Here is a 25000-nt window from a genome sequence, read left to right on the forward strand (position 1 = left end):
CGCTCGCGGCCAGGTAGCCAGCCGTCCTGACTCCCAGCCGAACTATCCTCCTCGGCTGGAGAGCCGAATAAAGACCGTTGAGGTCCATCTTATTTTGGGTGTTTGTATGTGCGTGTGTGTGTCCTTGGGCCCCGTCTGTAAGTAGAAACTGTTAAGTACCTGTGTTCGCTTGTGCATTATTCGCATTGCTTAGTCAGTTTAACTCTGCTCTTTGTGTTCCCTTCCTCCCCCCCCCACCCCCATTATAAATAAAGCCCTGTTAAATGTTTCAGCTCGTTTCTGTCCTTTCCTCCATTGGCTCGCCACGGTGCATGTTGGGGGATTAAAAAGGCTGTTGCTGCCATAGTTGTGCATTTGGGTCGACGGGACCTCGGTAACCATCCGCTCGGGTTACTCACGGGTCGAGCACGGTAACGGCTCATCCCGTTCGAGCTCGTCGAGGGTGTGAATTCCTCGGTAGCTCGTCACGTGGGCCTCAAGGTATTTTGAAGTTTGGCAAATAACCCTGTCCCACGCGGTTGAATTATTGACTATTCACGGTCCTGTAAGGGACCAGTACCTTCGGTGTTATCGGAAAGGTATGATATAGATTCCGGGTATTCGGTGAAGCCGACTCTACTGCTCCATCTTGTGGTCGTGCTCCCCGCCGATACCCGGCCCACAACTGTGTGTGTGTGTGTGTGTGTGTGTGTGTGTGTGTGTGTGTGTGTGTGTGTGTGTGTGTGTGTGTGTGTGTGTGTGTGTGTGTGTGTGTGTGTGTGTGTGTGTGTGTGTGTGTGTGTGTGTGTGGGTGTCACCCACCCCCTCCCCTCCCCAATGAGGTATTTGCTTTCTTCTCTGAAACCACACAAACAATTCTGATGAAACTGGACCACAGACTTCATCAACCGTGATGTACCAAAGTTTGTTCCTGACGCTAGAAAAATCGGAGTCCAGATGGGGTGACCCCCCCCCCCAAAATAGGTACTTGCTGCAACATAGGTTCATTGGTACATTTTGCTGACTTCATCCCACATTAACTTCTTCCTTGGTATCATTGTTCTACCAGGTGAGCATCCAGGGGTATTGTCCCTTTTAAATTTTTTAAATCTTGATTGCGATCATTTCTATTTTTAGTTTGCTTTCAGCAACCATTACCCCTGTCATTATTTCCAATTTTGTATTTGTTTGTTATTTTTTTGGGGTTATCCTCATTAGCTTTGTGCTTCGATTTACCTTTATATATTGCAAGATTTGTCCTGTTTCTTTTCTCAGTTGCTCCCTTTGTCTCTACCCTCCGTTTCCATCATGGTTCCTGGTCTCTGTCTGCATGGGCTGGTTTGCTCTTCTTCCGATGTTTTCCCGATAATTTTTCTTGTATGCACAGTTCCGCTGCAAAGTTCACGGTGTTGAGTTGTTTTAATGGGGATGATTTTGGTACCATTGTCTTGAGTGCTTCATTGGTGCTTTAATAAGTTTTTTTAGGCAAAATATTAAAAACAATTTTTTATAATTTTGAAAAAAACAATTTGGAATTTATTATTATTATTTTAATCGCTCCATTGTGTCTGAAGCTATGTGAAAGGTAATGTTTAATTATCCCTGACCCCATTCTTTCGTGGGTCTTGGGAAGTATTTTTGGCCCCGACAAAAAAAGAAAAATATTTTCACGAAAAAAATAAGTGACCACTATATTCGTTATTGTTGTCTGTGTCTGTCTGTCCCGAGCATAGCTCTGTGGGTTTTGATCCGATCCTGAAAAAATTTTGGTGGGAGGGTTATATCATGATCAAGTTGTGTTTTCCTCAGAATGGGCGTGGTGCGCACATTATGGGCGGAGCCACACCCAAAAAACGTGTTTTTAGGGGGTAGTCGATTTCAATTTGCATCTTCTCCTTGGGGGTTTGTCGAATCTGACAGGGGATTTTGGTATTTGGTTAGCCCAATGGCACCTGCATAGCCCCACGGAACTCGATTATTTATTTATTTTTGTCATTTTCGTCCCAAGGTTAAGGTCACAAGGTCACGAACTTAGAAAATTGCGAATTTTGACGTGTAAAAAATTTTCTTCTCCGAGGGGTTTGTCGAATCTGGCAGTGGTTTCGCTTTTTGGTTAGCCCAATGGCACCCGCATAGCCCCACAGAGCTCGATTTTTTTTTTTTTTTTTTTTTTTTCCATTTTCGTCCCAAGGTCAAGGCCACAAGGTGACGAACTTAGAAAATTGCGAATTGTGTTTTTAGGGGGTACCCGATTTCAATTTGCATCTTCTCCTAGAGGGTTTGTCGAATCTGACAGGGGGTTTCGGTATTTGGTTGGCCCAATGGCACCTGCATAGCCCCACGGAGCTCGTTTTTTCATTTTCGTCCCAAGGTCAAGGTCACAAGGTCACAAATTTAGAAAAAAATTTGAATTTTGACATAAAAATCCATCTTCTCCGAGGGGTTTGTTGAATTTGGCAGGGGTTTCAGTATTTGGTTCGCCCAATGGCACCTGCATAGCCCCACGGAGCTCGATTTTAATTTTATTTTATTTTTTTTTTCATTTTCGTCCCAAGGTCAAGGTCACAAACTTAGAAAATTGCGATTTTGACATAAAAATCCATCTTCTCCGAGGGGTTTGTCGAATCTGACAGGGGTTTTCAGTATTTGGTTAGCCCAATGGCACCTGCATAGCCCCACGGAGCTTGATTTTTCATTTTCGTGTCAAGGTCACAAGGTCACTAACTTAGAAAATTTCGAATTTTGACATAAAAATCATATGACCGCCCAAACTTTGAGAGCTCGGATAACAATATTTTTTATGCATAATCTTGAGGTCATTCCCCACCTAAAATCTTGAAACCATTTTGCTCTATCTCGAACACCTTGCCCGTGGCGCCCCCTTCAAGTTTGTTTTTACGCTGATTTCATCGAAGTATGGATAATCCGAGGAGTGCGAAATGCCATATAGCCTATATGATGTTGTATTGTTCCTGGAATGTTCCAGAGGAAGTTTTGCACCAAAGGTCATAATCCTTGACCTTTGACCTTTAAAGTTCACAAAGGTCAAATCTTCAAAGTTGTGGGAATCGAACCGGGTTTTCGACCTTCTTCGACAAACTAACTCCATTAAGCTATAGCACGTATCCTATTTCCTTATTTTAATGTCCACAACATTGTTTTGTGACCTTTAAAGGTTATTCAAAGGTCAAATTTTTTAAGTTGTTGAACGAAACCGGGTTTTCGACATTTTGCAGCTTCTAACCTGTCACTCGTACCACATCATGTTGATCATTTTTATCACATTGTCTCATCCTTGACTTCTGAAACAATCTACATCGTCAAATACCGCTCGTGAACCATCGTTGTCTTCAGACTTGTCATTTCTTCAAAATGGCACAAGGTGTACTCCTGCTCGTATTACATATGTGTTGGAGCATGGGCATGGAAGGTGAAATTGATTTGTAATTGAGAGAAATAACATCGACTTTAAATGGTCATTTATTGATCTTTATTCATTTGTCAGCACAATTGTAGTTAAATCTTTGTTGTAAAGGTACTGCGTTGTAATTTTAGAATTTGAATGTATTGTTTCGGTTTTCTCCACTTGATGGCGTGCCATCACGATTCATGGTATGTGAACCATCAATTGTGATGACTATCAGAAATACCCGTGTTTTACATGGAAAGAGGCTGCAGTGGAAGCTCGGGACTACAAACTAATTGGTCAGTACTACTATGCATTTCAATAAGAATAAGTTACGGGTGCCGTGCACGGTAAATAGGTGGCACAGAGAATTTGCATCCCCCCCCCCCTCCAGCCCTTTGCCCCCTGCCAACAAAATATGTGAAATTTTTAATTTCAGGTTTAAATAGCAGAAATACTTATGTGGCAGACAGTAAATATCTAGGTAAAAAGGTATCATGACATTGAGACTGTAATTAACACTTAAAAAAATTTTTTCTTGTAGATGGTGGAAACTTGTAATACACTCTGCCACCTGGAGCAGTGCTACACACTTCACATTTTCTTAGAGAATTTGCGACCACCTTCCACTCCCCCAAGACTACCGGCAAAGATAAAAACGCCCTATGCACTCACTGGGGTCATGCTAATCCTATATTACAAGTGTGGATGTAATTGGTGCAGAACTGTAGGATTAGTACCATGACAAACAAACACCGATCCGTGAATTATAGTAAGCAAGCAGAAATACTTGTGTTATGTACTCACAATAAAAAAGTATAGTAACTTTGCTGACTTATAGACTTGTATCTCTATAGTCATTTATTAAGCATTTTTGTATTGAATTAACAACCCAAAGTGAAGCTTTCAGGTGGGGTATATACATTTTGAGAGAATTTCATGTTAAACTACGTTGTCAGTGTTGGCACCATCTTTTTCCTGGAAATTGCCATTCTTGGTGAAGATTTTGATGGTTTTTTTTCTGTCCAACCCTGCTCTTAGCAACATATAGTTGACCATGAGAGAAGTCCTCAGGACGGAAGATTCCAATCTTTGAAAGTGTCTGTCCTTGCGACTTGTTTTCAGTCATGGCAAAAGATGGTCTGATTGGGAATTGGCGGTGCTGCATCTTAAATGAAAAGGTGGTGTCTGAGGGGGAGATTGGAATGCGTGGAATGAAGATCTGTCGACCAACATGAACACCTGCAGAAATGGTTGCTTCAATGAGGTGGTCGTGCATCCTGGTAACCACATAGCTTGTTCCATTGCATTGACTGATGGCAGGGTCAATGTTGCGCAGCAACATGATTGGTTTCTATTTTGTATAGTTGTGGTCTTTCCCCGAATGAATAGCAACAAGACTCACCTACGGACACTGCTTGATCGCATAAGCTCACCTGACTAAAGTCCAGGTGAGCTAAAATGTAAACTAATGACACAAGGCATCTCACGTGGTCCTGTCACAGGATTTGCTTCCAAAAAAGTTGCTATCTCCGGTCATCAAAGTTTTGAAAAGTCCCAGACAAAACTGAATACTGCAAATACACTGATCAGTGTAGAGCGGACTGCGAGTGTATGTAATAGCAGATCAAGAGATGTATATTAACAGCCGTCTTCTCACCTTCTTGAAAAATTTCATTGTTGGTGATTTATTTATTTATCACCATCCAGCAAGGAACACTTTGCAGTATACTCCCGCACTCGTACCCAACTCTTCTCTTTGAACAGGATCAAATTGCTCGGGTGTTTTGCATATACAGTGCCTTCAGAAAGTATTCACACCCCTTTACTTTTTTGCATTTTGTTATATTGTTACGAATCTGGCAGCCATTTGCACACGGACAGCAGTCCCCGCAGTTCAGTTATTTCGATAAGTATGTGTTTATAGTCAGGGTCCCGTCCTTCTGTCTAATGGGTTAATTTAATGTGTGCTGCGGGTTTCTTTATAGTCAGGTTTTTTTTTTACATTGAATCTCCCCTTCGCTCCATCATCGCCATTATGCACGTTTTCGGGGCCACGGACATAGGCGGGGTGAGGTCGACTCCACCCAGCGAGATGGGTGTCCCTCGCAACCAATGAGGGATAGGAGTACCTTAGAAGCCCCCGACCAATCCGGAGACAAGTTACCTCAGGGCGGCCCCACCCAGCCAGATGGGATGTCGCCCCCGACCAATCCGGAGAGGAGTTACCTCAGGGTGGCCCCGCCCAGCCAGATGGGATGTTCGCCCCCAACCAATCCAGAGACGAGTTACCTCAGGACGGCCCCGCCCAGCCAGATGGGATGTTCGCCACCGTCCAATCAGGAAGCGAGTGGCCAGGGGAAGAAATCCCTCGGACCTGGCAAAAAATAAAGAGGAGTGTAGAGGAGTCCATTGCTCTTGGTGTGCGTCATTGGAGCCATCGTCGTCGTAGGCGGTCGTGGTCTGCGGTCTTTTACGGGGCTCCTCGTGGTGGTGGTGGTCGAGCAGCCAGGATCGTGGGCTCGTTAATTTTGGGTCGTGGGTTTGAGTCCCACCGTGGTGGGTTGGATCTGTGGTATCCGTGCTGAACTTCGGTGTGACCGCACGAGGTGGAAAGGTACCCGGCCAGGCTCTGTTCCCCCAGCTGAACTATCCTCCTCGGCTGGAGGACCGAATAAAGACCTGACGGGGTCCATTTCATGTGTTTGTGCGTGCGTGCGTGCGTGTGCGTGTATGTGTGTCCGTGGGCCCTGTCCATAAGTAGAAATTGCTAAGTGTTTGCTTGTATGTAAATTGCATTTCTCATATTCGGTTTTAACTCTGCTCTTTGTGCTCCACTGCCCCAGGATAAATAACCTCCAATTGTTCAATGTACCAGCTCGTTGTTGTGCTTCCTATTATTGACCCAGCACGGTTCGTGCGTGAGAAGCAGTAAGCCGATTGGGCTGTAAGTTGTCGTTTGGACCGACGGACTTTGGTAATTCCGCTCGTTTACACCGGACCGAAGGTCGCTGGAGCGACCCGGTTCGACAGGGTCCGTTGAGGGTGTGACTTGCCCAGTAATTTGATGACGTGGGTACTTAGGTATATTGAAATTTGGCTATTAACCCTTCCCCACGCTGTCAGATAATTGGCGATCATGGTCCTTAAGTGACCCGTGACCTTCGGAGTTGTCCGAAGGTTACGACCTGCAATTCCGGGTGTTCGGTGAGAGACTGCTCTACTGCTCCACCTGGTGACCGTTCCTCGCCACCGACCCCCAGCCCACAACAATATTACAACCTAAATTTAAAATGGATTAAATTTAACTTTTTTTTATCACTAATCAACACAAAATACCCTATAATGACAAAGTGAGTCAGTTTCCACCCCAGGCATAGCATTTTGCATTCAGGCTAAAGAGTTCAGCTTTCATCTCATCAGACCACAGAATCTTTTGCCTTGTGCTCTGTATTTCATGTGCCTTTTTGCAAGCCCCAGGTGCCTTGTGCTCTGTATTCCATGTACCTTTTTGAAAACTCTAGGCATGCTGTCATGTGCCTTTTTAGCTCCCGTTGGACTTTTTGGTCCAAAACGGCTTATGGATTTGGTCTCGATTTTTGTGTCCATGTGTGCGTCCACAACCATATCTCACATGTATGGACTGATTTTATTCGTACTTGGCACAAAGAGAACACATGATGGTATACTATACATATGCACGTCATTTTTTTTCGACATCACATTCCAGATGGCGAACTGGTGGCCATTTTTTACTTAATTGTGTCCCCAACCATTTGTCAGGCATGCATGGTCTGATTTTCTTCAAAGATGGCACAAGCACAGTGCATGATGGCATACACTTGCCCCTCACTTTATTTTACGATCTGATCAAAGATGGCTGACTGGTTGACTGGTAGACATTTTAGTTGTACATCCATATGGGCCAGCCATTTAACTCCGTACAGCAAAATTACTAAAACAACGGGGGCTATGACATTTTTTGTCTTTTTTTAATTGTTCTTCTCAGGAGTGTCTTCCGTCTGACCACTCTTTCATAAAGCCTAGATTTGTGAAGTACTGCAGAAATTGTTGTCCTTCCAGCAGGTTCTCCCATCTCAGCCAGGGAACTCTGTCATTCTGACAGAGTGGTAATTGGGTTGTTGGTCACCTCCCTGACTAAGGTCCTTGCTCGGTTTGGTTGGACGGCAAGCTCGAGGAAGAGTCTAGGTAGTTCCATACACTTTCCATTTCCTAATGATGGTGCTCACTGTGCTCTTGTGAACCCTCAACACATTAGAAATTGTTTTATACCCTTCTCCAGATCTATGCCTCCTCACAATTCTATCTCGGAGTTCTACGGACTGTTCCTTGGACTTCATGTTAGAGTTTCTGCTCTGATATGCACAATCAACTGTGGGACCTTATATAGAAAGGTGTTTCTTTCTTAATAATATCCAATCAATTGAATTGGCCACAGGTGGACTCCAGTCAAGTCGTAGAGACATCTCGAGGATGATCAAAGGAAATTGGATACACCTGAGCTCAATTTGGAGTGTCATAGCAAAGCGGTTGAGTACTTGTTGATTCGAGACATTTCAGCTTTTCATTTTTAATAAATTTGTTAAAATTTCAAAAAATAATTCCATTGACATTATGAGGTATGCGAGATCACGGCGGGTGGTTACACCTCCAGATCGAAGGTATTGGTCTGTTCGCTTTGATGGTTACCATGCCCATGGAGTTGCTGTAGCTGTGTCTAATAAGCTAACTCCAATGATAATTGAGGGAACACCGATCAACGAGCATATTATGAGACGAAGGATTTGTCACTCCTTGGGTGTCGTTTCCCTCGTTTCTGTATATTCTCCGACTGACGTGAGTGATCTCACCGTGAAGGACGCATTGTATGCTACACTCGAGTCTGTGGTTGATTAGTGCCCCAGGCGAGATACTCCTCTGGTCTTGGGGATTTCAATGCATCGACTGGAACTGATAGTGATGGTTATGAGATATGTGTTGATCCCTTTGGGTCTGGAACTGTGAAACAGAATAGCATTAAGTTCCTTGACTTTTCAAGAAGTCATGGACTTGGGGTAGCTGGTTCATGGTTTCAGTGCCCACAGGGTCATCGCTGGATTCCAATGCCCGTGGTGTGACAAAGGAGATTGACCATGTGCTCGTTGATGGTCGCTGGAGGATGGTCTACTGGAGTGCTGAGTTGCTCAATACCGACAACAGGCTTGTGGTAGCAACTCTGAAGTTGCAGCTTAAATCTGGGAGAATGGTACTATCCCAGCCTAGCTGGATGTTGGCAAGCTCAAGGATGAGAGGGTAGTTGAGTTTGCGAACAGGCTGAGTGGGGATTTGGGGGGTCTGGATGCTTTGGGGAAACCTCAAGAGTTGTGGAGTGCCTTCAAGACCACCATCCTTGATGTTGCCGATGGATGTCTTGGAACTCACCGTCTGGTGAAGAAGAATTTTGTGTCTCAAGGGTCACTGGATACCATTGACCAGAGTCGCAGGGTCAGGCTTAATGGCAGAGCTGAGCTGTTCAGGGCATTGAGGCATAAAACTATGTGCACTGAGGGTGGACAAGGAGGCCTATTTGTGAGGATTCTGTGAGGCGGTAGAGCATCACCTGTGGTTAAGTGATTCTCGTCCTGCTTACACGGAAATTTTCGCATTGTGTTCCTCCAAGCCCGTCCCTTGGTGTACTGCAGTTAGACCGGAAGGTGGTGTGCTCTTGACAGAGGAGTCCGAAGTGAAGGCCCGCTGGACTGGTTACGTTGATCGGCTGTACCAGGTTGGTCCACCAGCTGTTGAGTTGCATTTCAGGGTGTTATTATCCCTGTTGCTGACCTTCCAATCAACTGTGATCCACCTTCGTTTGTGGAAACACAGGCTGCACTGAACCGGTTGAAATGGGGTAAAGCTCCTGGGATCTGTGGCATCTGTGCTGAACTTCTAAAGGCTGGTGCAAATGTTGTACTCGTGTCATTGCATGCAGTTCTGTGGTCTGCCTTGAACATAGGCATCATCCCAACTGGTTGGAAGAGGGGTCCCTCTCTGGAAAGGGAAGGGTGATCGCCAGGACTGCAACAACTACCGAGGTGTGACTTTGCTCTTAGTGCCGGGCAAGGTCTTTGCTCAGATAATTGTTGATGGGGTTCGCCACCATCGGCTTGAGCATGAGTACCCAGAGCAGTCAGGCTTTACACCAAAGAGGTCAACAATTGCCTGTATCCTTGCCCTTCGGGTCCTCACTGAATGCAGACGAGGGTTTCGGCAGGGGCTGCTTGCAGCCTATGTTGATCTCTGCAAAGCATTTGATTCAGTGAGATGGGATGCCCTCTAGACTGAGGATTCTTGGTCTTCGTGGGGTGCCATCAAAAGTGGTCAATGTTACGTCTGAACCATACTCTGGTACTGAGAGTGTTGTTAGATGCGGTGATACCATCTCCGACTTATTTCCATTTGTTACTGCAGTTCGTCAGGGGTGTGTACTGGTCCCCAAGCTGTTCAGCGCTTGTATGGACTAGATTCTGGGGAGGATGTCGGAGAGATCAAGCTTCGGTGCATCGTTTGGTAATGTCAAGATCTCTGACCTTGATTTTGCAGATGATGCACTCATTTTTGGAGACTGGGTATCCTTTTGGGAGCGCTTGAGATGCTGAATGAGGAGTCTGAGCCACTGGGATTACGGTTTCCTGGGTTAAAGCAAAGATCCAGGCTTTCAATGACATTTTCGATGCCGCTATCTTGTCTACCTGTTTGTGGTGAGGATGTTGAGGTCATGGAGAGATTCACTTATTTTGGCAGTGATATTCATCTCTGTGCTAGCTGTGAGCCAGAAGTCAATGGACGTCTGGGTCGGGTCTGCAGAGTCATGGATTCACTGGATCATGAGGTGTGGCGCCATCGGTACCTGTGCAGGACGACGAAAGTCCGAGTCTTCAGGTCCTTGGTGCTTCCAGTCTTGGTCTACAGATGTGAGACTTTGATTCTGACCAGGGATCTAAGACGGAGACTTAATTCCTTTGGTACTGGGTCTCTTTGGTGAATCCTTGGCTATCGCTGGTTGGACTTTGTGTCCAACGAGCAGTTGTTGAGAGAAACTCCAATGATATTTGTTACCTGCATTGTCCGTGAGTGTCAGTTGCGGCTTTATGGACATGTGGCTCGTTTTCCTGACGCTGATCCTGTTCACCAGATTCTCTCAGCGAGGGAGCCTCGTGAGTGGAGGAGGCCAATGGGCCGACCACGTGCCTCGTGGTTGCAGCAGGTTGATCAGCATCTGAAGGAGATTGGGATTGGCTAGGCATCTGCCTGGGGGGTGGTTAGACTGAGGCCCATGGCGTACCAGTGAAGTCTGGATGCAGCGATGCACTGCTGCAGCGCATGCTCCCATACCTGACCTGACCTATTATTCATTCGTGAGGATTGAAGGCTTCTGATTTGATTTTCACAGGTTGAGAGCATCGACACAGAAATGGACATGATCTTAAAGATGGGATGAAGGTTCAGCTCAATAAATGTACCTTTGCAATGGAATATCTAGTGTTGACCTGTAGTTTCGTTATCAGCATAGCTTAAACCGAAGGAAAACCCCACTTTCCACATATGTGCTGGATGGGGCCATGAGATTGAACGATCAATTGAGTCGGCTGATGACCTTATTGATGTTATGAACATCAAAATTTACTCGAAGCTGCCTCCACTAGACCTTGGAGGCCTTTGTTTGCATAGCATCAAGCTGAGCAAGATGTGAGGAAGGGGAGCCAGCCTACAGGGGAGAGTCGTAGTCCATCAAGCTGTGGATGAAGGCCTTGCAGGTGGATAGGAGTTTAGGTGTGCCAAGGAAGTACTTTGTACGATAGAGGATGCCCAGTTTGTAGCTGGCTTTGGTGTGCATTTTTGCAATGTGGTTTGTCAAAGAAAGATCATGGCTGATTGTGAGACCCAGGAGTTTGAATTACTGAATTTCCTCAAGAGGATTGTTAAGAAAGTACATAGGGTTTGCCAGATGGTTCTGTTGGAGAGAGACAGAGTGAGATTTGTCAGGATGGAAAGACTTATTCCAAGTGTTTGACCGGCTTGTGATATTTTTTTATTATTCTTATTTTATTGATTTATTTTTAGAGGTCTGTATAGAGGGAAGTGGCTGCAGCCTGCCTGTCTGAAGATTGAGGGATGTCACCGCAGAGGGTGGAGTCATCAGCAAATTGTTGGAGGATTTTCCAGAGCGTCAGAGAGATCATTGATTAAGATATGAAAAAGGACTGGGTGCAGAACACTGCCTTGGGGCATATCAGCCTTGGCAGGGAGAGGAGAAGAAAGTTGATAGCTCTGTAGTTGATGGGATAAGCCCTCCACTCTTATTTTATGTAGTGCAGTGATGTTGGTGGATTTCCAAGCAGATGGATTATGACCCAGTGCAAATGGCAGGTTGAAAAAGGCAGAGAGAGGATGTGAAATGAAATTTTCGCTTAAAATAAAACAGATAAAGTTTCAGAAGATCATCATAAAATTGTTTCTGTGTTAAAAAACAATGGGAAACCATTGAGTGAAATATCTCTCATCACTCGATTTTTCAAGGTGTGGTATAAAAGCACAATCGACAAGAACAGAGAAGCATCAACTGCAATCGACAAATCCAGGATTGGAAAACCCAAAAAGCTGTCTTGCAAAGATGAGCAATACTTAAAGATAATATCATTAAGGCATAGAAAGAAGACAAGCATTGAATTGACAGAAGCACTGCAAGGAAGGCCTGTGTTGTTCCTCCTGACGACTCCATATTTGCTCTTTACTTGTTTTGGTTTCTTCTTGATCTTCCATTTCATTATGTTTGTACCATATCCTGATGCTGTGTGGACTGTGCTTCCCTGTTGATGGACCTCTGGTGGCTTGTACATGTTGATGTTGCTGCGTTTGAGCCTGGGGATTAACTGCTGAAATGTATCTATTTGGGTTCTTCCTGACATCTTTGTTCTTTGTTCCTTTCACATTTCTTTCTAATTTTTTTTCACAGCTCTTTTCATTAATTCTAATTCTTGCTTTTTCTTCTCTTTCATCTCCTTTACTCCGTATTTCTCTCTTTCATGAAGCTATCGCTCGAAGGAGAAGTGAATTATTGCAGAAAATTTTCTGTAGGGCTCACTTGGCTGCGCCTGGATGGGGTTTAGGGTTGTGGAGTCGCGGCTGAAACCCGAATCCTATCCAGGTTCCTCATGATGACTCCATCTTTACTTTTTACTTCTTCAAGTTCCTTCTTGGTCTTCCGTTTGGTTGTGCATCCATCAACAGTATGAAGGTTACTTTTGAAATCAGGAAATAAATGATGTTTTGCAGAAAGATTACCTCTTAAGAAAGGGGAACAGACTAAAATGCTAAAATATTACAATAACACAGAAATTGGACGATGGAACAATGGCCACAGGTGCTTTAAATGAACGAGTCAGTTTCAGTTATTTGAATTTAATAGAGGACAGTGCAGTATGCGAGATGACGAAAAACAAACTTTTATAAAGAGCCTTACTTGAAGCCACAATTAATCATGCAAGATGTTCATTTCAATCTTTGGGGTGCATATCCTCAAGTGGTATTGGAAAATTAATCGTATATTGACTTCAGCAAGGTTCAAACAAAAAACCATGCTGTCTCCAAGGGTGTAAGATTTATTGGTTCAAATTTCATCTTGCATCAAGATGATGATCCAAAACATTCAGCTTGAATAATTCAAACTTATTTGTAAAAGAAAGAGGAAGCTGCAGTTCTTCAATGCATTGAATGGCCACCTCAAAGCCCAGATGTCAATATCGTTGAAGCTGAATGGGACAATTTGGACAAAGGAAATGTAAAAAAAGAATAAAGAATCCAAGCAACTTAGATTATCTTTGGAAAAAAATCTTGGAACACCATTCTGTAAGTGTTAATTACAAAATTATTTGAAAGTGTCCTTCGAAGAATTTCAAAGGTTTTGAAGGAAAGGGTGGACTTACTTCCTATTGGGATATATCAATGTACTGCATATTATGTATAAATTGTTTATTTTAATAAGATTTTCTTTTTGATAAAGGTGTATTTGCTTTAACATGAAGCTTTAGTTTCCATCATTGTGCATCAGAGGCGAAAAATGCAAAAATGCCTTTGAAGATGTTTGAATAGCAGTGCATAAAAAAACCTTGAATGGCATTCGGTAGAGCGCATACCTGTGCTTCGCTGAACAGTTTACGTTTTGTATTCTGCTGGGCCGGATTACGATGGGCCGGATCTGCATCCGGATCTGAACCAAAATCCTATCTGCTTGTTGTTGTTGTCACTTGCCCATCTCGTCCACCAAGTTTTGTCAGAATCCGTCCACAACTTTGAGATAAGATGCTATTTATCACTTTTGACTCTATCCCTCAATTATCAAGAATCACTTTTACAATTTTGAGATTCGGATCTTCACCAAAATCAAATTAATTTGTCCTTGTCGCACACTCAACCTGCCCGCCAAGTTTCATTTGAATCCATCCATAACTTTTTTGAGATATACTCTGCGCACAGACACAGACAGGTGAAAGCATAACCTTCATCCACCTTTGGTGGTAGGAGTAACAATGAAGGTGGTGTGTCAGTGGCAATCATGGTAAAAAAAAATAAAACCAATGTCACCCGCAGGTTGACCCGTATCTTGCCAAAAGGTGACCACGTGTGACTTCTTTAAGGTCACACTGAGGTGAACAGAGCTGCTATCCACCAGGAGCAACTCCTTGAGGAATATCTGCCTACGAGAGATTCCGATGAGAATCGTTCGACAGAGTAACCATGAAAAATATGCGTTTGCCTCATACGTCACCAAATGACGTCATAATGTCTCAAGCATGACATATCTAGAAAGTACTCATCGAGGTGTTCAATTTGAGGTATTACACGATATGGTACCTAAGATTTCAAAATTTGACCTTGGGGTCAAAAACTTTCGACCTCCAGCGCTAACCATGAAGGTCAAGGCCAATCGCCACCAAAAATTAATCAGCTGAGCGCCAGACCATGAACTATATTCCCATGAAGTTTGAAGACGACCCGATCAAAATTACTCAAAAAATAAGGGTTTCGTCGACTCCCCTGATTTGCGACAGTGACCTTGACCTTTGACCTTGACCTTGAAAATTTTATGCGCTGAAAGGGACCTCTATAGGATTCTGATATGCGAAGTTACAAAAATTTCCAATGATAACTGTGCTCTGCAGAATTTTTTATACGTGATTACAGACAAACAAACAAACAAACAAACAAACAAACAAAAACAAAAACGAAAAAAAAAAACATCCAAGCTGACTTACATATCTTGCAAAAACTTCGTTTTGGCAAGATAAAAATATATGAAGGTCAAGGCTAATCGCCACCAAAAATTAATCAGCTGAGCGCCAGACCATGAACTATATTCCCATGAAGTTTGAAGACGATCCGATCAAAATTACTCAAAAAATAAGGGTTTCGGCGACTCCCCTGATTTGCGACAGTGACCTTGATCTTTGACCTTGACCTTCAAAATTTTGTGCGCTGAAAGGGACCTCTCTATGCCTCTGATATGTGAAGTTACAAAAATTTCCAATGATAACTGTGCTCTGCAGAATTTTTTATACGTGATTACAGACAAACAAAAAAATAAAAAAAAACATACAAGCTGACTAACATATCTTGCAAAAACTTCGTTTTGGCAAGATAAAAATATTCGAAGTTGTGCATTGGTCGCGGAGAGTCCAAATAAAGTGTATTTAAATAAATAATGGTCCCTGCAAGGAAAATGAGGCAATCTTGTACTATTCTCCAAAACAATTTTTTTTTTGGGGGGGGGGGTTCACGAGCGCCAGCCAGAGTGACCACTATATTCGTTATGCCTGTCTGTCTGTCTGTCCAGAGCATAACTCCGTGGACTTTGATCCGATCTTGTTGAAACTTGGTTAAATGTGTTCGATATCAATGTCTAGTGTTTTCCTGGATGAGGGCGGTGTGGGTGTTTGCCCATTGTGGGTGGAGCCACGCCCAAAAAATAGCCATTTTTAGGGTGTAGTCGGATTTAAAAATCTATCTTCTCCTCGGGAATTGACTGAATGTAATGGGTTCTTCGGTATTTGAATAGCAAAATGAATTATATAAAACTCGTCGTTGTCCGATTTTTCATTTTCGTCTCAAGGTCAAAAACTTAGAAAATTGCAAATTTTGACATAAAAATCGTACGACCGCCCAAACTTTGAGAGCTAGGATGACAATATTTTTTATGCATAATCTTGAGGTCATTCCCCACCTAAAGTCTTCAAACCATTTTGCTCTATCTCGAAGACATTGCCCATGGCGCCCCCTTCAAGTTTGTTTTTACGCTGATTTCATCAAAGTATGGATAATCCGAGGAGTGCGAAATGCCATATAGCCTATATGACGTTATATTGTTTCTGGAATGTTCCAGAGGAAGTTTTGCACCAAAGGTCATAATCCTTGACCATTGATTGACCTTTAAAGGCCACAAAGGTCAAATTTTCAAAGTTGTGGGAATCGAACCGGGTTTTCAACCTTCGACAAACTAACTCCAGTATGCTATAGCACATATCCTGTTTCCTTATTTTAATGTCCACAATATTGTTTTGTGACCTTTAAAGGTTATGCCAAGGTCAAATTTTGAAAGTTGTTGAACGAAACCAGGTTTTCGACATTTTGCAGCAAATAACCTGTCACCCGCACCCCATCATGTTGATCATTTTTATAACTTGGTCAAAATTATCACATTGTCTCATCCTTGACTTCTGAATCGATCTACATAGTCAAATACCGCTCGTGAACCATTGTCGTCTTCAGACTTCTTTATTTTATTTCTGAATTGGCTCCTCTCCTGAAATCATTTGACATGCCACATGCCCAGATATTATTGCATGCATGTGTTGAATATATGAAAGAAATGTTTCCAGTTACATTTGATTTGAGGCGGAAGCACGGGCGGACTGATAGCATCCAAAATGTAAGCTCCAAGCTTGGATGATGCCCAATTGGGGTTCTAATAAAACAGCAAGTTGGTTGTAGAACAGTTTATTTCAAATAGTATACACCTTCTGTTCCAAAATCAATGGATGATGCGGGTGGGAAATGCTGAATGTTAGAGCTTTATGGACAGCAGTTGTGTCATTCATGTCAACTTAAAAAAAAAAAAAGTAGTCATGATATTTTACATGAAAAGTTTTACTGTTATAGCATTGTCTAAACTAAAAGTGCAGTTGGAATAACGAATAACGAATATTCCTAGATTGATCATGGAGCAAATGCAACTGCAAGAGGAAACTTCCCACATCTTGCAAACTTTTGGAAGAAACGGAGAAGCCAGGAGGAACTGGTTGTGATTGACCAACAACATTCTTCAACAACTATGATCAAGGAGATTAGCCTTGAGCAAGAATCTCCACAACAGCCTTTAGAGGAAATGAGGACAGCAGTGATGAGTGGCAATGTGGCCAAGATACAGAGCTGGCTTGTTTCTGGTAAGTATCTGCAATCTTTAGCAGACACATCCCATTGTAGAACCGTACATGATCAATGTCACACAGGCACACATATGTACACTCGGCTAAATGCAAAGAAACAACGTGCATGAATGCAATTAAACATAAATATTTATTTTTTTACTTCCACTGATTGTGGTGGCATGATTTCATGCTTTCAACTGGCTTTGACTACGGTGCATCGCCACTGCTACAGAGTATGGAGGCACAGCTGTGCCACTGATGCAATGCCCCTCTTACCAACAAGCCGATGCTCATTTTGCTGACCTTGGAAGGATGACACGTTGAGTCAACCCTTACTGGTGTTCAGTGTCCTAAAATTTGATGTCCTGACAGAGGCTTCAACTCAAGACCCTAGGATCTTAAGCCAAGCACCTTAACCGTTAAGTCAACACCAGGCTTCGATAAAAATTGCACTGCATGTCAAACTGTAGAAATATTATGGATACTAGAACGGCACTCTGTAGAACGCATACCTCCACCAGGCTGAACAGTTTATGTTTTGTGCACGCGATAGATGGCCATTAGCCCAACGGAGACTCATTGTATTCCCTTTCCATCAAGACACATTGGCTTGGAAACGCACGCTTTGTTTACACATTATATTTTGGTTTTAATTTTCACATTGGACTTGCAGGACATTTGAGTCATTAAACACACCACGGGCTTTTCCTGAACAGCTCATTTTGACGGTCAAACATGGTTGTGGTCTCGGATCATTTACCTCAGGACCACCTTTTTCCATTGACGTTCGACACCCGCCTTTCTTTCATCGACGTTTGACATCCACCTTTTTCCATCGACGTTTACACCCCGTTCGGCAGCTCGATGGATGCTGGCTGGCTCTTGTTCGTGTTGGACTGAGCATGAAGGTGATGGTTGCCTGTTGACATTTTGTGAGCGCTTCATGTTTTCGCTCTGTTGTTCTGACAAATGGCTGCTTTCTGGCGTTCGTCCAGTGCCCTGAACATGGCGTCGTAAGCCAGTCCTGCGTTAATTGGGAGTTTTATCTCGTTCGATGGTGAGGAGAGAATGATCGTGAGAATTGATGGTTGGAGGTCAAGTGCAGCGATGTGCCAATAGGCAAGCTGGATTTGGCTGAAGTCTGCTTGAGGCTCCGCCCACACCGGTCGCCTTGAAAAAGGACGGGAGGACCGCCTTTCTGACGGTTGGTTACAGCTTCTGACGGTTGGTTACAGCTCCTGATGGTTGGTTACAGTTCCTTACAACTCCTGACATCTCCTGATGGTTGGGGACAACAGCAACGGCGGTTGGTGACAGTTGGACTGTTCCTGCTGGCTCTGCTCGGTATCTGGCTCTTGGTGTACCCGATTCTTGGTGTTTCTGGTTCCTGGGGGTGATGACATGACCGATTGATGTTCTAACCTGTTTGCGGTTGGGTGCATAGCGAGGCAGGGCGCTGGTGGTGGACCAAGGCACGCTCGCACATTTTGGGTTATAAATCGATGCACGATGACTTCTGCCTTGGTAAGCTGATACCGCATTTCTTTTCCTCCTGAATTATCTGCTGGGTACCCATGTCTCGTGTTAAATTGTTAAGTAAGGCTTAGTGATAAGCATCTGCTCTTTGTCCATTTTTCTATAAACTTGTGCGTGCCTGGACGTGCGTGGCTGTACGTGGAAAAAAAAAAACTTTCAAACAACCACACTGCTCTTCCTTCGCTCTCGTAAACGACGACTGGATTGGGGCATTGTGTTTATCTATAAATGCGCATAAGAAATCAAGAAATTATGAGAAGACAGTAAGTCATCACTATCTGGAAGTCCGTACGTTGTAACCCGTAATGGGGAACACGCTGGGTGCAAAACGCCAAGCAACATGTCCTATCATGGGTAACTGAGGATCTCTTCCCCAACGGCTACGCCTACGCAGCAACGTGTCCTGTCATTGGTTTGGTAAATAAATGGCCATACCTCGGGAACCACTTGTCCGATTAATATCAAACATTGAAAAAGCACATACTCGGGTCCCCAGCAATATACTTGGCAAGTTTCAATTAGATCGGACCAGTTTGTGTCGAGAAACAGCGGACACACACACACACACACACACACACACACACACACACACACACACACACACACACACACACGTAATTATAGATGCTTGTTGAATTCTTTATTTTTTGAGATTATTTTGTTGATTGAACATTTAATTGATTTGAATTCATCCATTTAAATCGACAAGGAAATATAAAGTTCTTCAGTTCATTGATTTTTCTTCAAAAATTCCTTCTTGCCATTTAAACCTTTTCTGTGGTTGTCATTTCCTTCTATTGATCCAGCATTGCCCGAACCGAGATAGAGTGGGAGATTATAATTCCCAAACGAATTAACCTGTCATCGTCGGAGTGCACCAGCAGTTAACTCTCGGATAAAGTAAATTACTTAAGATCTAATCAAGATAAGATTAGTGCATCATTGAGGGCGTGTTCCCTGTTCAGGAGGCCACGTGACCTCTAATTAAACGACAAATTAGACGGTGGACACTGGAACTCATGGTTATCTGATTGGCGTTGGTGGTTGTTAAGCAACCCACTGCATCACAAATTAATTGTGAGAGCAGTGGCTCTGGTTCCAGTTCTAATGAGGAGAAACGAGGATTAACTCCCTCATAATACACTCGGTACCCGTGGCCTTAACTATATATATTGTTGCGGTTCTGGAAACCGCATCCCTCCAACACCAATAACAGCCAACATGTAGTGGTCCCCAGACAGTTATTTCATTAATGTACGTTCAGATAGTCCCTTCTTTCTTGTCTAGTGGGTCGAACGGGACAGTGCGTTGTGTAAATCTCATAGTTAGGTCTGATTAAACCTCTGAACTTCATTCCTACTCTGTCTTTTTCTCCATTCCTGAGGTAAAATCCAAGCAAGGGGTCCTCATGTGAGCCAACAGGCGCTATGCTCGGGCACCCATCGGTAAAAACCACAACCGCGCCCTTCGCATAAGAATGCATCCTCACAGAAGACCAAGGGCACCAGTCGAAGCCAACAATAAATGCCAGCGCTGCATGGAGCACATGCAGCGCAACGATGACCCCCACCCACTGTTCAGGTGACTAGAAGGATAACGAACCTAACAGCGCGCTGCAGGAATGCTGTGCCGAGGAAATAGACGGAGCGGCACACCAAGTGCTAACAAATTGCAGTATGCAAGCGGCGCACTCTTCTTCAATCCAAATCTCCATTAATAAATATATCTGTCCCCTTTTCAATCCGAATCTCCATCTAATAATTATATCAAATCCTTTCCTCAATTCCCTGACAGATCAGGGCTGGTACCGTGCTCCCCACCACCTCTGATAACCACAAACACGATGCTCGATGACGGGCGGACCCACGCACTGACCACATGTACAATGGCGGACTCGTGCGCACTGTATGGTGCATGCTCGATGGCAGGCGGACCCGCGTGCACTGTACTGGGCATGCTCGATGGTGGGCGGACCCACGCGCTGACCACGTGTGCAATGGCGGACTGTGCGCATCCCGTGAAACTTTATCATTGTGCAGAACGGGGCACGAATATCACACATCTTTGATCGGGTCTGCGTATGGGGTTACAATAACGTCTTTCCCTCGGTCCTCGATCACCACGATGGCCACATATGTCTCTTGCGGACGGCAGACATCCTCCCGCACCTCTGCCTCGATGCGGCCGGATCGCTCGGGCCGCGTGGTGCACCACGGAGCAGGCACATTGACCAGCGCCAACCGCGTGTCGCCGGGACATGGCACGGGGTTTGGTGCAAGGCGATTCCGCAGTTTGGAGCCATCTTGCCGGAAGTGGAGTGGAGCTGCTTCTGGCAATCATGGACTGGCCCCACAGTGGCCGGGGCCAATCAGAGTGCCCGATTCAGGTGACAACATCGCTTCGGGGTGGCACTCTCACCCTGCACTGCAGGGCTTATAAAAGGCGGATCGTGAAACCGTCCGTCCCCTCTCACACGCTGAATCTCCACCCGCCCTTCTTCACCAACCCACTTGCTGACTCAGCCTTCTCCACCTGCCCTTCTCCGCCCACTCGCTTGCTGATTCCGCCCTTTCTTCACCGCCTCATCGCTGACTCGACCCACCAACCCACCCGATCCTGTCTGCCACTTTGCCCACTTGCTTCAGACTCTGACTTTCTCCCCCCACTCGCTGCTGGCTCCACCCAAGTCCCTCCCATCACGCCTAATGGTCGCGTCTCATTATCTTGACCGACGCTAGCTGCACGAAGTGCCATAAAGCAAGAGGCGATGCGCCAGCTGTCAGGGAGGTTTTGCCCAGCGGAGCATCCCCCCAAAACGTACTAGTGGTGTGGTCGGGCAATCGTGCAAGGTGTTGAGAGACCGTTAGCCTCATCTCCTCTCATTTTTCTCTTCATTAACGTGTGTGTGTGTGTGTGTGTGTGTGTGTGTGTGTGTGTGTGTGTGTGTGTGTGTGTGTGTGTGTGTGTGTGTGTGTGTGTGTGTGTGTGTGTGTGTGTGTGTGTGTGTCATGGCGCCTGTCCAGGCTTGATTTAAGATCGGAGAATAATTATATCGGGATAACTCTGCGCTGTGTGTGCTTTTGTAAGCTTCGTGTATTATTGCCGCATATTTCACATTTCTTCCTAGTCCTGCTTCCAGACAATAATAAACAACATTCACTGTGCCACATATCTTTCCTCGCCTGCCTGTTAATAAATCCTTTGCAGAAATGTTCCCAGCTCGTTTTTGTCTTTTCTTTCATTGATCCAGCATGGTCCGTATCCTAACCTAGCCGGGACTTTATTCCCAAGGATCCGTTCCTTTTAACCGGTACGTCCTTGGCAGTGTCGCTCGGCTGCATCTGATCCGGGAAACGGATAAAGTGATCCGGTTCGGACAAGGTGTACCGAGGGCGTGCCCCCAGTAATTAGGTCACTTGATTACTTAGGCAACCCGGTTAACCCATAGACTGAGGACCCTAGGTCATGTTGTTGAGTTGATGTCGTTCACGTTCGGTTAGTGACCCGCCGTGTCACAGAATTATCTGTGTGCAATAGCCTGCAATTCCAGGGAGTCTGGTGGGAACCCGATATAGCTTCTCCCCCCCCCCAGTGGGCTTCTCACCCGACCCCCGTCCTGCAACAGTATGTGTGTGTGTGTGTGTGTGTGTGTGTGTGTGTGTGTGTGTGTGTGTGTGTGTGTGTGTGTGTGTGTGTGTGTGTGTGTGTGTGTGTGTGTGTATGTATATGTATATATATATATATGTATGTATATGTATATATATATATGTATATATATATATATATGTATGTATATATATATATATGTATGTATATATATATATATATGTATGTATATATATATATATATGTATATATATATATATGTATATATATATATATGTATGTATATATATATATATATGTATGTATATATATATATATATGTATATGTATATGTATATGTATGTATATATATATATATATATATATATATATATATATATATATATATATATATATATATATATATATATATATATATATGTATGTATATATATATATGTATGTATATATATATATGTATATATATGTATATGTATATATATATATATGTATATGTATATATATATATATATATATATGTATATATATATATATATATATATTTATATATTGTTGCGAATTCGCGCACGCCGGCGTGCGATCGGTCACGTGACTCGAATCGTGGCACGTCGCCCACCGGACGGACAATTCTGTCGTGACCCTCTCGGACTAACGCCGGGAGCTAGTCATGGGTGGGCCTTTCGGCCTCACCACGATCGTGCCAATCGGCCACCCGCGTGGGATAGGGTTGTTCGCCAAACTCGACCTACCTAAGTACCCACGCGGATGATAGACCGGGCGATCGCACCTCGCCGCAGGTCGACTCCGGACACGGGCCGCTTAAGCGGTCCGTTCCGTGCTATCGGGATAACTGAGCGGTGTTATCGTCGGCCTCGACGGTTCCGATTAATTATCGGGCGTTTTAAGCCCACTACGAACGAACCCTTTACTTGAAGCAAGATGGAGATTCAATTAAAGAAAAGACGAAGCGAAACGGGAAAACAGTTCAACATAATGCACATTTATTCCGCGGCACACGGAGAGCGCACATATAAAGCCAAACAGAATGCACATATATCAAATGCAACAAAAGAAACAATGACGCAGAGATACTACTGGATACGCGTACACACGGCAGCACTTATACGGTTTTACTTCACAGACGGCGCCGACACACATTTACTCAAAAGCAAAGGAAAGAAGCCACCCTCATAGGCAAGGGGGCAAGGGCAAGGCCAATGTGTGCGCGGGACCTGAAGGAGCGGTCATGTCAGCGAGACCGGGGGGGGGTCCTACCCGCGTCCTCATGATGAGCCGCAAATGTGGCTGCGCGGCGGTGCCCCGACTTCTTGCTCCTTCGCGGGTTTCGTTGGCACCGCTTGGAGTGGGGTGGGAACGGGGCCCCCTTTTTTGCACTATCTCAGCGCGGGGGAAAGGGGGGGAATTGTTGATGCCCTGGGGGAAGGAGAATGGCTGGCTTGGGTCCCGCGACGAGTGATCCCACCGCGACCTCGTCGCCGACCGCCGTCTTCCCTGCCTCAGACCCGAGCTCCTTGGACTCTTCCCCCAATTCTCCTCGGCCGACAGCAGAAAACCAACTTGATGCCTTCGCCTCCCGACTCCACTCCGCTCTCCAACCCGACTTAACTGCCTCGCAATAACTCCAACCAAAAACTAACTCTCTGCGCAACAACTCTTCACATTCGCCTCGCGCTCGCCGTTTTATAGGCCGGCAGGAGAAAACAATATGCAAATTTCCGGATCAGGATCTCCTCGAGGGCGGAGCCACGCTCGCCGATTGGATGGAGGAAAAGGGGCGTGAATCTCCCCTGATCCTAGAATTTGCATATCTCGATTCCAGACAGACGCGCCTGGAGGCGGGGCCAAGCTGCCCCGCGCTTCCTAATTGGACGGATCAGAAGTGGGCGTGTAGCATTGCTGATCCGAATTCTCCTCGGAAAGGCCGCTATTTGCACTCGCGGCTCGGCGCGTATCTTGTACGAGCCCAGGACAGCCCGACGCTCGGTGCTCGCAGGTGGTGCGGGAATGGCTGCAGAAGGAGGGAGGTGAAGGTGGTGGAGGGTTTCCGGCAGTGGCCGATGGCCATGGTGCCATTTGGAATGGCAGTGATGCGATGTTTGCGGGAGCGAGTTGTGAAGGTAAAGGTCGTGGCTGTTGGCGTTGTTGTTGTTGTCTGACGGTTGGAGCGTGGTTGGTTCAAAATAAAGATAGAACAGAAAAACGGCTATCTCAAAGCGTCGCAGCCCGAATGACTCACATAAATTCCCTCTAAACAACGGGTTTGGGGCTAACTACACATATACTTAAAAGTTATCTCACCTACGGGTCCTGAATGGTGGTTTGCGAATTTCCACAGCCGTAACAATATATACACATGTGCAGTAGAATATATATATATATATATATATATATATATATATATATATATATATATATATATATATATATATATATATATATATATATAAACATGACATAGTGACCAAGGCTTTTCGTGCTGCACTCCTCAGGGTAAAAATCGCAGCAAGTGAAGGCGTGTGCTTTATACGCATGACCCCGTCTCCATTGCGGGCCGAACACAATTTGTACTCCCTGTTGGTTCGGTCGCTCCGCCACGTGGTGCCATCATTATGCCTTTTATGCCCGCCTGCAGATTCAACCCCATGTTCTGCATTTCACCCCTGCCCTCATCCATTTTGCGCTCCAAATCCCCCTTCATGCTTTGCGCGCTCACATCCATCCATACTCTACCTTTGGCCCACGCGTGCTTCTCTTATCCCACGCTCACACTCCCTCATTGGGCAGAGAGGGAACGCTCTCTGCCCATATTTGGAGCCAAGCCAGAGCATAACGCTTGTGCCCATATTTGAGGTGAAGCCAGAGCGTAACGCTTGTGCCCATATTTGGGGCGAAGCCAGAGCGTAACGCTTGTGCCCATATTTGGAGCGAAGCCAGCACACCAACGTCCAGAGAAACCCCGCCTAGCACACTG

At 44.8% G+C, this 25000-nt stretch overlaps 1 protein-coding gene across 2 annotated transcripts in view; it reads left to right on the forward strand.

The window, feature by feature from the left end:
• ASZ1 (ankyrin repeat, SAM and basic leucine zipper domain containing 1) overlaps positions 1 to 25000 on the forward strand; it is a 192412-nt gene that overhangs the window by 45408 nt on the left and 122004 nt on the right. Inside the window, exon 2 of one of the 2 annotated variants that reach the window (XM_085897857.1) lies at positions 16650 to 16881. In XM_085897857.1, coding sequence (XP_085753983.1) covers positions 16650 to 16881 — 232 coding nt within the window. Of the gene's footprint in view, positions 1 to 16649; positions 16882 to 18265; positions 18391 to 25000 lie in introns of those variants that run through there. The other variant, XM_085897858.1, reaches the window with a different exon arrangement.

This window comes from Eptatretus burgeri, chromosome 10 (genome assembly GCF_056783735.1).
Source record: "Eptatretus burgeri isolate ZD-2024b chromosome 10, Ebu_testis_v1, whole genome shotgun sequence".
Classification (NCBI taxonomy): Eukaryota; Metazoa; Chordata; class Myxini; order Myxiniformes; family Myxinidae; genus Eptatretus; species Eptatretus burgeri.